Source organism: Schistocerca serialis, chromosome 1 (genome assembly GCF_023864345.2).
Source record: "Schistocerca serialis cubense isolate TAMUIC-IGC-003099 chromosome 1, iqSchSeri2.2, whole genome shotgun sequence".
Lineage (NCBI taxonomy): Eukaryota > Metazoa > Arthropoda > Insecta > Orthoptera > Acrididae > Schistocerca > Schistocerca serialis.
Window position 1 is genome coordinate 21,090,059 of NC_064638.1, and position 15,808 is coordinate 21,105,866.

At 40.6% G+C, this 15,808-nt stretch overlaps 1 protein-coding gene across 4 annotated transcripts in view; it reads right to left on the bottom strand.

Annotated features, from left to right (window-relative positions):
- LOC126460715 (NAD-dependent protein deacetylase sirtuin-1) overlaps positions 1–15,808 on the bottom strand; it is a 60,202-nt gene that overhangs the window by 34,668 nt on the left and 9,726 nt on the right. For all 4 annotated transcript variants that reach the window (XM_050095937.1, XM_050095936.1, XM_050095939.1 and 1 more), the window contains 4 exons: positions 13,147–13,307; positions 8,563–8,807; positions 5,092–5,285; positions 101–207 (listed from right to left, as the gene is read on the bottom strand). In XM_050095937.1, coding sequence (XP_049951894.1) covers positions 101–207; positions 5,092–5,285; positions 8,563–8,807; positions 13,147–13,307 — 707 coding nt within the window. The remainder of the gene's footprint in view (positions 1–100; positions 208–5,091; positions 5,286–8,562; positions 8,808–13,146; positions 13,308–15,808) is intronic.

A 15,808-nucleotide genomic window follows, 5' to 3' on the forward strand; every position in this document is an offset into this window, starting at 1 on the left:
CTAAATGTAAAACAAAAGAAAGAGAAAAACAGATTATAGCACTGAAATAACATAATACTGTAAGATACATCTGAAAAGGCGCTACTTGACTAATACTCACCATGACATTCTATGACATTATGAATACCAGCTACCTGCTCCAAAGTATCTATGTTCTGCGAATAATTTCGAAGCAGTTTATTGTGTTTTTCTAGCATTTTAATGAACCTGCAAAAAATATCATTTTTGACTCTGATTATGTAAGCAAACAAATTGATAAAAGATGCTAACACATAATTTAGAACTACAGGACTCTGAAATGTGTGCACAGTGCACATGCAGAGAGAGAGAGAGAGAGAGAGAGAGAGAGAGAGAGAGAGAGAAATTAGTTTAATTAGTTTCTTATAGTTATTATGTGCTTCACAGATCACATTCACAAGTAATGTTATTATTTGGAATGTCTCAATTAGGCAAAAGTTCACATACTTCTTAAAATTATTTATTTATATGGAAAATGCTGGCCATATAACAGTAGTAATAGTACTTTTAGCCCAGAAATCTTATAAACAATGGAAACTCCAGGTTGGAGTACCAATAATATGAGGAAAAAGATAGATTGCTACAAACCATAAAGATAACACATGCTTTATTGCTACAAACCATAAATATGACACATTGAGTTGTAGACATGCACAACAAGAGGTTACACATTTAGCTTTCAGAACACACACACACACACACACACACACACACACACACACACACAGAGATAGAGAGAGAGAGAGAGAGAGAGAGCAATCACATCTCATACACATGACTGCCATCTCCGGCAGCTTGGACCAGAACGCAAGGGATTCTTCAGCACATGGAGGAGCCAAGGATTATCCAGCACCTGGAGAAGCATTCCAGCCACCACCTCCATGCATTATCCAACTGCTGATGTCCTACTGCTGACTCAGGGCACCACTATCAACCCACAGTGTTCCTCCTCATGAACCCCTCATAGCACTGAGACCTTGCCTTGCTGATCTGTCCAACACTCCATTAAATCCAGAGCCGAAACACTGAACCTGCCTCTTCCAGTTCATACCACAATCCAACCGTGATCCCCCCCCACCAATTACCTACCCTACCCACCCACCCATCCCTGGTTACCTTCCAGGAAGTCCTGATTTCTAACTTGGCCACATCATCCTTCCCAACTCTCTTCCTAAGAACACCAAACTTTCAGCAGAAGAAAGAACAGCCACACACAACCTCAATACAAATGAATCACAACAACTATCTGGCGGAGGGCCTCTGCAGTTATCTGACTCCTCTGCCTACAAACTCTGCCAGCCTACAAACTCTGCCAAAGTGAATCTCATCCCAGAAGTCCACCTTAAACATCCAATCCCTGCTTAAGGCCTTAGGCCCTTCCCAGAACCACTCTCCTGAATTCATTTCCCCCCTCAACCCTATGATACCCACTTCACTCACCTTCTACAAGCTACCCAAAATCTGCAAACCTAACAGTCCTGCACCCTCACTGTAGCTGGATTGTGGCCTCAATGAAAGAATTTCACCCCTCATTGACCAACATCTCCAACCAATTGCCTGTACTCAAACCTCTCGCATTAAAGATACCAACCACTTCCTTCACTGACTTTCCACCATTCCCACCTCTTTACCTCCTGGGTCTCTACTCATCAGTGCAGATGCCACTTCGCTGTATACCAACATCCCTCACGCCCACGGTCTTGCCACTAATGCCCGCCTTTCCACCATCAACTGTACCGCATAGCAATCGCTTTCATACCTTTCACTCCAAAAAATCTATCCCGTATAGCCTCGCAAGCCGGAGATGATGTATCTGCAGTTGCCCAGTACGCTGAGGGTGTCACCACGGCCTTCGAAGATTATCTATCGTTGTGTCCTGAAATGAGGGACATCCTACCTAAGATTCTTCTTGCCCCTCCTAAAGAGGTCCTAGCCCATCCCTATGCCACTTCCCTTGCCAGCGGGATCTGTCCCTGTAGAAGACCCAGGAGCAAGACCTGCCCAATCCACTCACTCAGCACTTCCTATTCCTGTGCTGTCACGGGCTTACCCTATCCCATCAGAGGCTGGGCCACTTGTGAAAGCAGCCATGTCCTGCAATCCTTGTACATTATATGGATATGGTTGCATACCTGATGAATGGCCACCAACCAAATTGTGGCCGAGAGCAAAGCAGACCACCCTTTGTCACAACATGTAGCTGAACACAACCTGCAGCTGAACATAACATGCTCGACTTCAATGGTTGCTCCACAACGTGGGCAATCTGGATCGTCCACTCCATCACCAGCTTTTCTTAACTGCACAGACGAGAGTTACCCTTATAACACATTACGTAAACTACTGTCCCCACATGCTTCACTCGGCAGTTTTCGCCCCCTCTGTCCTATCACCTCCTTCCTATTGATGCCCCCTCACCCTCTTTGTGTGCCACCCTCTCCCAATACACCCACCCGTCTTTTCTCTTCCCCTCCCCCTTGTTTTCCCACCTTGCTATCTCACTGCCCCACAGACTCCTGACCCTGCACCTATTGGCAGTCTTGTAATGCCTTGTTCTAGTCCCTTGCCTCTCATCCACACCCTGTTAGCCCTTCCCCTCCCTCCAGACTGCTGCAGTCACATTCGATCAATGGCGGTGCAGTCACATTCGATCAATGGCGATCGAGATGCAGGGGATGGCGATCATGTGAGTGTGAGGTGTGCTTGCTTGTGTGAATGACTCTCTCTCTCTCTCTCTCTCTCTCTCTCTCTCTCTCTCTCTCTGTGTGTGTGTGTGTGTGTGTGTGTGTGTGTGTGTGTGTGTGTGTGTGTTTCCTTTTCTGAAGAAGGCTTTGACCAAAAGCTAAATGTGTAACAGTCTTTTTGTTGTGCCTGCAATTATTCAATGTCATATATCTGGCGAGTAGGAATCAATCTTTTTCCTTTTATACCAGAAATCTTTTAAACAGTCAAGGAGTCAACAAAGAGAGAAAACTTTCAAGCTTCACCCCCGTGTGTGAGGTACATTTTATTTCTACAGGCTGAGTGTCAGGGGGTCTTACTACTGTGTATTTCACTCCTTCCTGTCAAGTTGCATGCAACAGCCAATGCAGGTCATCCATCCCTTAGTACTGGATATTACCAAATGGTTCAAATGGCTCTGAGCACTATGGGACTCAACATCTGAGGTCATCAGTCTCCCACAACTTAGAACTACTTAAACCTAACTAACCTAAGGACATCACACACATCCATGCCCGAGGCAGGATTCGAACCTGCGACTGTAGCAGTCGCGCGGTTCCGGACTGAAGCGCCTAGAACCACTCGGCCACCGAGGTCGGCTATCTATTACCCTCAAACTAGTAAATAAATTCACTGTAAGGCCGACACTAATATTCCTAACTCTAACAGATCCCAAGAAGTTGTATATGTGTGGGCCTCATAATTCTAGTTACTTTCTTTTGCATAGTGAATTTTCCTAAGTGAGGAGTTATCCCTAAAAATTATAATAAATGATAACAATTAAGGAAAATATGAGACACAAATTACTTTACTAATTTTTATGTGATCCAAGTTGACAGTTAGTATCATGGTAAACACCTTTACAGGTCTACTTTATGCATTCCTGTTGAAATTGTCATTAAAATGTACACTCAGGAATGTGTAACATGTTACCTGATCTATTATTTATTGTATTACGTAGACCAAGGTGGAGTAATTTTAACAGTAAAACTGGATGAATGATGTGCTCTTTCCTTTGACAAAACATGTCAGAGACAAGCATTTGTGCCAAACTACTTAACTTACACATAAATATAATTTATGCCTGTCTCTGTGACATAAATTTAACTTGTAACTAACTCTGTTTTTCTGAGTTGACAGTAGTAATTCTGTAGAAGAAGCAATACCATCTCATCACAGGCACAAGATCAAACTACAGAATGTCCATTGTGATTTGTTACCATGCTAATACAGTAGTGTCCCTCTGGAAACCACTTCAACACCCTTGCACAAAACAAAATAATTGCCAATGCATGTGTTGAACCATGTAATACATAAAACCCTAACTGTTGTAATAGAATATTATAACTGACAACATCAAGTGTCTACCATAAATGGCAGATCAGTGGAGCAGCCCCCTTTGAAATACAGACTGTGATTGATATATTATCCATTTGCTGTTCAGGAGGTGAAAATGCTTGGTTATATTATCTGGAAAACGATATAAAAAGAGAGAGACTAGAAGGTATTTATTACGGTTATGGGGACCCTCTCCTCATGCAATGGCTAAACAATGGCAATTTTAATTTGTATAAAAACACACTGAAATAATTACATTTTGAGAATGTCATGAAGAACATTACATATTACAGAAGCACAGCTATTTATAGTTGATAGAAAGAAAAGATTAACATTTGGGAGGGCTGATTTGTCTGGTCCTCTCTTACCATATGTATTACAGAAGACTTTGCTTGGAATGGTTAATCTAGAAAATTACTTTCCAAATTTGGAATTTAAGGCTTGTAAGTGGGCAGGATGGGTATAGATGGCCACAGTGGGTTCTGCAGATGAATCTGCCTGCAGAAATAAGCAGCCTGTAGTTAATGGTAAATGACAACTGACTCAAGCTGCCCTCAGGTACAATGTAGTTTTTTCTGTGCCCGCTAGGTCTACACCCAATGACACAGTGAGCTGTTACCTTTACTCTTTCGATTATTTATATTCGAGCTGTTGCTACACCACAAATGTGATCCATTAACATATGAGTACCTAAATCATGGAGCAACCAAACGAAAGGTCTTACAAAAATTATTACTGACATAATTGTGGTATCTTCATGAATATATTTTATGTGCAACCATCTACTGCTACTCACTTACAAAATGGCGCCAAACAGCATTCTGAATCATCTGATCTGCTTGCATCTCCCCCCTTCCTCCGACACCCGCCCCCTCCTACACACACACACACACACACACACACACACACACACAGAGAGAGAGAGAGAGAGAGAGAGAGAGAGAGAGAGGAGAGAGAGAGAGAGAGAGAGAGAGAGACTTAATTACTACAGGTAAATGTCTAGGCATTTCTTACCTGTGACATGGAGAAGGTTTGAACTGTCCTGGATATATTTCACGAGCAAATTTGTAAAATGGGCGAGGGTCTTGACTGAAATATGCTATGTCAAACATTGCCTGGGGATCTGGCAGGTCAGGAAAGTCAACTGAAAGTCTTGCATAAATACCATCACGACTTCTAAAATCTGGGATTCCACATGATACAGAAACCTATAAACAACATGAATATATATTTTACTACACTAAACACATAAAAAGTTACATTTCTCATTTACTGAGTTTCTTACATTTCAATTAAAATCAATCAAACACTTGTTATATAGAGGCATTACATTCTAATTATACACTAGTTAAAGAAAAACAATGAAAAAGTTGCCATGAAGCAAACAAATTAACATTATGACAGATTGATGCCCACCGCAAAGTTGGGAAAAGAGACAGGCCCAGCTATGGTAGAAGAAAACTACAAGAAGCTCAAATGGAATTAAAACACAAAATAGCTGACACACTAATGGTGGAAGAGGAAGAACTAGCTGCTCCAAAGGAACAGAAATCATGCCAGAAATGCTCTGATTTGGACGAAATTGTGCATAATTTGAAAGAAAAATGTGCCATATCCACACGTCAGAAAAAAGTAGCTATTCTTACCCTTGCACCTTCCAGCTGGTCTATTGACTACACTGCAAATGAATTCAATGTTTCTACATATATGGTAAAGCAAGCTAGGAAAATAAAAACAACCCAAAGGGGGCTTCCACAACTTCAGCAGGCTCAGGGTAAGCAATTGAGTTCAGAAATAAAGGTGCTAGTGTCGGAGTTTTATGAAAATAATGACTACAGCCGAATAATGCCTGGAAAAAAAAGACTATGTCACGGTGAAAATGGGAAATGTATGTGTATAGATGCAAAAAAGACTGTTGCTATGCAACATATCAGAACTATAGTAGAATTCAAGGAAAAGTATCCCAATACCAAAGTAGGTTTATCACCTTTTTTTCAATCTTCGGCCAAAGTGGGTTGTGCCTGTAAGTGCAAGGGGCACACACAATGTTTGTGTATGTGAGACCCATCAAAATGCTAAGCTGATGTTTGCTGCTATAAAGGATTCTGGTCTGGATTACAATGGTGCAATGAAATGAAGCTGCTAGTGTGTGACATCAGTTCCTACCAGTGCATGATACACAGGTGTGAAAAGTGTCCTGGTAAGGCAAATCTTGGAAAACACATGAGCAACAAACTATATGGTGAACTCCTTATGGATGATGATGAACTTGTTTCTTATAAACAATGGCCACACATGGATCGCACATAAGTCTTGAAACAAAGCAAAGTACAGTGAGTGGGAGATTTTGTTGAAATGTGTTGTCAAAAAACGGACAAACTGACCACACACAGCTTCACAGCAACAGCACAATTGGCTTATCTCCAGTTTCGTAAGGATGATTTGAAACAAGATGAAATTATAGCAATACTAGACTTTTCTGAAAATTATGCATTTATAGTTCAAGATGCCATCCAAGGATATCATTGGGACAACAGTCAAGCAACTCTCCACCCATTTGCGATTTACTATAGAGGTGTATCAGGTGATGTGTCTGTTATGAACCTGTGCGTTTTTAGTGACTGTTTAATTCATGATGCCATTGCAGTTCATGCCCACAATCGCACTGTCATGGCATAAGTGAAAAACAAGCTGCCTCACATGTATTTTGTGAAATACTTCAGTGATGGGGCAGCTAGTCAGTACAAAAATCTCAAAAATTTATGCATGCATTATCATGATTTTCAGATTCACGTAGAATGGAATTTTTTCGCAGCAAGTAATAGTAAAAATGTATGTGATGATATTGGTGCTACCATTAAGCGCATGGCATCACGAGCTAGTCTGCAGCACCCTACAGAAGGTCACATTCTAACACCTCTTCAATTATTTACTTGGGTACAGAAAAGTATCTCTGGCATACAATCATTCTATGTTTCGAAAGATGAGGTGAAATCAGTCGAAGAGTTGCTAAAAAGCAGACTAGAAACCGTTAAAACTGTTGCAGGCATGAGGAGCCATCATCACTTCTCTCCAGCAGACTCTGACAATGTGCAGATGAACAGACTGTCCGGTTATAACTAAAGGTTCGTGCACAACATGTGTGTTCACAGTGTGTGTGACTCAGGATTCAGAAGCAAAAGCAGCAGCATACAACCAGGTTGCTATGTTATTGCTGTTTATGATGACAAATAGTACTTAGGATGTGTTGCAGAGTGCTGTGAAGCAGAAGGTGATGTATTTGTGAACTTCATGGCACCAGCAAAATCATTTCATTGGCCACGTTTGGCAGACAGGTGTTGGATTCCTTTTGAACACATTCTTATGACAGTTCCAGTTCCTACCACAGTGTCAGGAAGACAGTACAATTTGTCACTCAATGTACAGAGTACAGTAGCTAAAGTGTGAGAGAACTTCTGTTTGAAGCACAATCAACTGGTTTTCAGCAGTTAAGGTGCAGTAAACATTCATGATAGGTTGTGTTAATCTGTCTGTATGTTGTTGCTTAGTGATTACACAGTTGTGGTAGAGGATAAGAGGCAGATATGTTTTTACAAAATTGTGTTGTGGAACAACGGCCACATCACCAAAAACATCTGCCAACTTCCATTGTACACAAATGTCTTGCAATAACATACTGAAATTTTGAGATATATCATTATGGTCTACTAATGCAATGTGTGAAATTTGGCTTGGATACCACTTGTCCCTTTTGTGCTACCACATTTAGAAAACCCATGATTTTCAGGTAATTTTTCGAATTTTTGTATTTGCATGTGCATGTAACTCAGTTTTTGTGACTGATATGGGCAAGATAAGTTCTGTGTGTGTTTAGGCCACATTAAGCTTACCACAAAAAATTTATACCCTTTTTGAGTGATTTATATTTGGTATAGAGGGCACCTACAATATGTACCTTTTAACGTATTACATTTTTTAAATCACATTTTGGAATTTTTTATTTTCCTTCAGAAATATTTTGTTGGTGTTTTGATTCATGGAGTGTGTTCTCTAAATGGATGTTACTGGGTTGTAATAATTTCACTGGACTGTGTGGAATAGTTCCAAAGTTATTAAGACCTGAAGTTGATTGCCAGATGCGGGTTGCAATTTCCGGGTTACGCCACCTTCTGTCACAAGTCATAATTCTGGAACTAATTGGCAGGGGAAACTAATACTTTGTACACGAGTGTTCCACACATGGTAGAATTAGTGTACTGAATTTCAGTCAAATCTGAGACTATGAGCTGGAGCCCCTGGTTGAACTGACATGGAATGACCCATTAGCGTAAAACACATTTTTAAGGCATCTCTGGGCAGCTAAAATTTTTCCTTGCCTTCTTATGTTCTATATCATCGTAAATTACATACTGACTTTCAAATCGCAAGTTATTAACAATATGTAATATTTATCAATCAGCTAATGAGCAGAATTAGAATACTTACCCCTGCTCCAGTAAGAATAATGACTTTCCTGGCACCTCTCAACAAGCGAACGACATCTGTTAAAGTATTTATATGGCGTAATTTTTGTCTCCTTGGTATTTCACTGAGAAAATTAACTATAATCTTCCAAAGGCTCAAATCATCCATTTGCTCTGATACAGGAACTCCGTCACCTACTATCTGGTTAAGAATACAACGTGGATTCACTCCAGTAAGCATCTGCTTCTGAACCCAGCTCATCGTACCTAGAACACAAAAGAACTGTGTAAGCAAGTTCTAAAATAGAAAGAATGATGAATCACACAGAAAAAAAAACTTCTAGTTTTGCAACTGAACTTCTTACTAAAAAAATACAGGCAGGAAGGGAAAAACTGTTTAGTTGGGCACTGGAGGTTTCAGGAAACTAAACAGCACAATTGTCGGTCACCCTCAGCAGATACTAATGCGTATCTATCCAAAGTCTTGCCTCTCAGGCAATAGTACTGTGATGAAATTAACCACATCACAGAGCATGTAAGTCACAGTGTAGGCAAAATTGTGTGATTCGTCAGGTTGCAAAAAGCGCGTCATCTGCATCAGAAATCAAATTTCCTGAGCAACATAGTAATTCCAGCAGGTAGTTCACTTCCAAAGGATCAATGGCCTTGTGTGTCTTCCCGTGTGATTACAGTTATTTTCACTGAATATTTTTTGTTTTTCACATACACTTTATTATTTAGGAAACATGAAGGCATACACTCATTCTAAAGACTTATAGCACCGCAATCATTCACACACAGCTCCACTGTTTGTGGTACACCAAGAATCAGTTCTCATCAGTCATAAATATTCACACAGTGTAGTTGTGTAGGATACATGTAGAACACTGGTTCAAATGGACAACTTTAGACATGTTACATCAAAAACAGGTTACCACATTTTGCTCTCAATCATAACAAACTTTGCAACTTCTAGAGGGAACAGTTTTCTTCTGATCTGGAATTATTTTTGATAGAAAATGTTCCCTGCTTCTTTCTTGAAGCCATAATGGATTTTCTGCTCTCCTCGGTCATCTCTTAAAAGTGTAGACATGGAGAGTTACACTCGCTTTGCCACAATGAGCCAGAATGTTGTTGACATCATCCTCTTGGGTGCTGGGTTTAGTATGTCGTAAATTACAATTGCATTTATAATTGCTATGTCCAGGAGATAGAACTGTACCTTCTTTCACTCCTAAAAACCTCTTCTCATAAGTTGATATGAGGGCAGAAACTGGTCACATATTGTCAACTTCACACATTCCTCAGCGGTAATTGATAAAACAATGACATCTTAGCTTTGTTTTTTCATGTTTATGTACCTGTAAATACTCTGGTGCATATGGTAGCATTCACAGGAGATGAACATTTTTGCTATTAGACCATTCCACTGCAAGAATATCGTTTGATGATGTGAACATTTCCCCTTCTTTAGGTTAGTTCCACAGAACACGAGTGGCACACTTTTTCCTGTCGGTATTACAGTCCTGACTGCATGAGTGCTGCTCTCTAGCAATTCTCAGAACAAGTTGGAGAGCTGTAGCACTTCTCCATGTAAAGAGTACTTCATATTCCAAACAAAGTCTTCCAGAATCTTTTCACTTGCTGGAAATATGACAGCCACATCACCACTTACTTCCTCTTTCCCAGTACCTATCTTCAGATTATAACATTACCCATTCTCTGGATAGCATACTTTATATATCCTTATGCCCAGTCTGGCTTTGATGGATTATATTAAACATACAAAAGTTTTCCCATATGCTTCATCAGGCATTTGGCAGGAACACATACCTTTTCAAATTTGGGGCTTTTTCAGTTTCTTCTTCATTTTTTTGGTGAATTGACAGCGAAGTGCAAATACCAGGAGATAGCTTCAAACATTCTCCGTGTCATTGTTTCAGCAAATATTGCAGTCACAATAATATTTCTTTTTGACCATTTGTCTCATGTACGTGGTTTTTGTGTCTGTTACACAAAGATGCATAGAGAAATGTGCGCCTTTAATTTGTCAATTGTTACGGTAAACCGGCATGTTTCAGTGCTTGAATTGATAGCCAACGATTTTGCAGCATAACAGTTTGTTACTCTTGCAACTGGCTCAAAAAATGGTGTCATCAAAAATTCATTTACAAGTTTTTAAGTACTGTAGAATTTTGTCCCTAACACCTTAGAACTGTCGCTTTTATTTTGGATATCACAGTGTACTTTTAGAATGATTAGCTACATTGTCCCAGTCTTGACAAATCACTTCCAAACAGTTTACAGCACACTCCCTCAGTGCACCAACACGTTTCTCTCATCACCGCACACAGTAGCGTACTTCCAGTTTTCTGGTCACACAAAATACTATCCTTTTCACCACTCAATGAACTATTGCTCGGAATTTCACAGTCTGCACAATTACACGAATCACCAAAATCACTTTCTTCCAAAAAGCACTGAATTCTTGTGGTTCAAATTCTGTAGGGGTCAGCCACATCAACACTCGTGGTGCTCACAAAAGCAGACTGAACGATGTACATGAGCTCCAGTTTCACAAGCTAACAACTAGTGCCATCTAACTGTATTGCTGCACAACTATTGTAGAAATGGCAAACTACAGAAGAGTCGCATATCACATTTACAGTGCTGTGACAGGCGTACCCATCACTGTACCGAGATAAGGATTGGGACTTAAACCTGGAACCTTGTCTTTTGCTCTCATCAACTGAGCTAGCTGGACACAACTTGTGACCTGCCCCCACAGTTTACTTCTGCCAGTACCTCTGTACTACTTTCAAAACTGCCTTTTCTCCATTATATCCTTCCTTTTACGAGTGCCGGCCTAGAAAGGTATGCAGGACAGGAGCTGTGAGATTTGGAAAGTAAAAGAGAAGCCCCAGCAAGGCTACAACAGAGTGTATACACAGACAAGGAAAAATATTCCCCAATTTTCCCCGGATTGCCCAGATTTCCTGGGCTAACATACACTTTTTCCATGTCTAGTGACAGTATACTTTCCCTTGGAACTGTAAAACTTGTCAATCTTTTCAATGGTTAAGGTTTTATATATTGGCATAGAGCTTCCTGAAACTTTAAAAAACAAACTCCCCCCTCCTCCCGTAAAAAAAAAAAAGCAGCAGCATTTTGGAAAGAACTTTTACGTGCAGCAACCAGTACGCTGCATATCTTCATATTACGAATGTATGAAGTCGAATCCCACCACACTTAGCACGTTAGTTTCCGAAGCATTGAAATCAAGATTGTGGTGCGTTTTGTAAGCCAAGCACAACTCATGTCAAGTGATCTCGCCAGCCAGCCGATGACAGCAGATCTTCAGGGCATAAGTACATAAGATACAGTCAGCAAAAAGCAGCACCATTGTTAAGTTGCATGAACACACAAACAGGAAAAGTTAATGGTTTAAATTAATATACAAAGTGTAACTACAAGAACAGCTAATCTTTCATGTATAATAATTCCCCCCCCCCCCCCCCCCCCCATGTGTTTCACTTCAAGATACATCACACAAACATTCCAGTAAAATTTTAAATAATGACTGAAATGTCTTGTCTTCTGGGCACGAAGTTCTTGTAAGTATCTGGTCCTCGAAGTGTTAAGTTTTAAGTGACAGTCAAACACTTTGTGATTCCAGAAATTGATTGCACATTCACACATGTAATGTAATTCATCTTGCATAAAAGGAAATTCACTTTGAAAGTAATGCTTTTAAAACCACCATTCACATTTATTTTCCAGCAGCCTGTTAGCAATAGGTTTGTTTCAGCAGTTGCCAGAGAACACCAGAAAACAGGCATTATTGCGCGTGCGCAGCTACGATCATGCAAGAAGCCCGTATGTTTGTATGTGTATAGCATTAAGAGATCTTACATTAGAATGATATTTTCACTCTGCAGCGGAGTGTGCACTGATATGAAACTTCCTGGCAGATTAAAACTGCGTGCCGGACCGAGACTCAAACTCGGGACCTTTGCCTTTCGCAGGGAAGTGCTCTACCAACTGAGCTACCCAAGCACGACCCACGCCCCATCCTCACAGCTTTACTTCTGTGAGTACCTCGTCTCCTACCTTCCAAACTGTACAGAAGCTCTCCTGCGAACCTAGCAGAACTAGCACTCCTGAAAGAAAGGATATTGCGGAGACGTGGCTTAGCCACAGCCTGGGGGATGTTTCCAGAATGATGTTTTCACTCTGCAGTGGAGTGTGCACTGATATGAAACTTCCTGGCAGATTAAAATTGCGTGCCGGACCGAGACTCGAACTCGGGACCTTTGCCTTACGCGGTTTTTGTACTTTCTGGTTGGTATATGTATAAAAAGTGATACTTCAAAAAATCAGAAAATACTACTTTTCTGATGTATGTTCTTTCCTATTCATTAAGTGGAGACATGACACTTCCCTTATTGTTGGTGAGATGTCAATTTCTTTTTGTCACTGGGTTTCGAGATACAATTCCTACTAGAGCAGGACATAAACAGCAATGTACACACTGAATTGCGCGTGAGTCGTCTCTAACATTGTAAGTAATGAACAAGAGATTACAAATGTAATAGCATAAACCAACCTGCTATTGGTTTCCACTCTTGTCCACTTAAATCAGAAAGACCACTCAAGTTTGAAAGATTGCTAACAGTAGACGAGATTTCATCTTTATCATCACAGTCATCTTCCTCTTCTTCTTCTACTTCATTTTCATCACTTGGTCCAGGTAATTGTCTCTTCCTCCTGTAAAAATAAAGTAAAATAAAATTAAAAAGGCAAATTTAGTAGTTACAGAAACATGTAATACTATCTAACACATCATCAGGTGCCAGTTTAAATATGCCTTAATTACAATCCAGTTATGCAAGAAATATCTGGCCAGGTTTTTTGTGGAAACCAAGTCAGCAGGAAAGTAAAGCAACAAGAATAATCAGGACATACACGGCACATTGGAAGCAGTGAACTTGCATGTTTTTTTGCCTCCAAGAACCTGTGTCAAAGTGAGACGTGTTTTCACTTGGGACACTGGGTGAGCGACATCAGTCTCTCCACTTAACAGTAGGACTGGGTGAACTAACAGCCACTGCTAAATTATATTTACATGATGGCAGCATTTGATCTACTGTAATCTGTCACAATAAATTTTAATAATTTACAACTATAGAGAAACTGAGGAAGAGTTGACCTCCATTATCTTACTGTTCTGGTATTCAGGAACTTTCAGCCGTCGGTCAACTGCAGTACGAAATGAACTTTGGGACTGGCTGAGGATTTCTTGGCAAGGAAGAAGCACCACATTTTCTTGGACAGAGTGTGATAAATGTGCATGGAAGTAACTTCAGATGTGCCCCAGGGAAATGTTTAGGGAGGCTTGCTGTTCATGTTTTATGTTAATGACATGGCAGACAATATTAACAGTAACCTCATACTTTTTTCAGGTGACACACTTGTCTATACTGGAGTACTATCTGGAAAAAAAAAAGGTTGCGCAAATTTTCAATCAGATTTAATACAATTTTTAAATGGTGCCATGGTTGGCAGCTTGCCTTAAATATTCCAAGATATGAAATTGTGCACTTCACAAAAAGAAAAAAAAAAAGTAGTATGATATGTCTACATCATCAATGGAAACAGTTGACTCTCACAAATATCTGGGTCTAACAAAATGGATACAAACTGCAATAAATATAGGTAAAGCAGTTGGCTGGCTTCAGCTCACTGGTTGGATAATAGGGAGAATGCGTAAGTTTACAACCACAAAACCCTATTTACAATGTTCCAGGCACAGGAATTAAGTGTGGAATCTAAGGATATTTTACAGCACACAATGTATTGCACTCATATGGGTCACACGGACATGTTAGATTTAACAGGGTGGATAAACATTTAAGTAATCATTCTTCCTCATTTGGTACACAAATGGAATGGGAAGAAAGCCTAATACAAGGCACAACACGAAGTATCCTGTGTTATGCTCCTCACACCAGTAAGTAGAGTACAGATATAGACATATCTGACAAGAAAAGATAAAGAAAAGATATGTCTTACAGCATTTGATGTCTGGAACTATTTTTACCATCTAATAATGATCACCTAAAATGTCAGAATTCAATTTCCCTTTGTACGTTTGCCCTGCCAGTGAAGTGTTCTGTTTTAAGTGCTCACCATGTCCACTGTTCATATCATCACAATTTGGCAGGAAGAAATGCAGGTGTGATTACAAAAAGTGAATTTTAATGACATGTTACATTGTTATTGTTAATACTGAAGATGGATGAACATTAAGAACAGCATATACAGCACCCATTTATTTGTTCAGACCCCTACCTTGTAAAAAAAAAAGATCTTTCACCACAGAGAGAATGGCAGTGCTGAAGCCCAACTGCAGTGAGTAGTTTTCCTGGTAGTGAGGGTACAGAAGACACATCAGGTGGGGAGAAAGGGGGACAGAACGGTAGGGATTGGAAAAAAATTCTGGACTGTTACCTCTAGGTGTGAGCAGGAAGGGGGTGGGGATATGTTGGTGGGCTGCCAGCAACAGCATCAGCTGGAGGGCAGCATGCAAGTGTGAGGCTGGAGCGAGTGCAGGGCAGGAGATAGAGGCAAGTGGAGGGGCAGGAACTAGTGAAGGCTGAGGCCAGGGATATTATGGAAACAAATATATTGCCGTCTGTGCCATTCATAAAAGCTCGTGTTAGTGGAAGAAACCATGGGGCAGAAAGCTTGTTAGCAGCTGTATGCATGTAGAATACCATGCAATGGTTGCAGCTAAGTTAGTAGACCACATAGTTGCTCTCGCAAATGGCCCCACAAGGACTGGAGTAGTGGCAGTGGGAGGATGTATGGGATAGGTCTTGCATCAAGGTCTGTTATAATGACATTAGTAAGGGGACAAGGGGTTGGGAGCAGGGTGAATAGGGACAGACGAAGGTACTGTACTGGTTAGGTGGGCAGCAGAATACCACTGTGGAAGAGACAGGAAGGATAGTATGCAGGATGTTTCTCATTTCACGACACGACAAGAGATTGCTAAAACAATGGCAGGGAATGTGGTTCAGTTGCTCTAGTTTTTGGTGACACTGAGTCACGAGAGGGGGCTAGTAGAGGGCATGTGGGGGATAGGAGGTAACTGGGGATATGAGGTGCACAGCATCTGGACAAGGTAGGAAGAGTAATTTCGGTTCCTAAAGACTACAGCAAGACCCTTGGCATATTTGGAAAGGAACTGCTCATCACTGCAGATT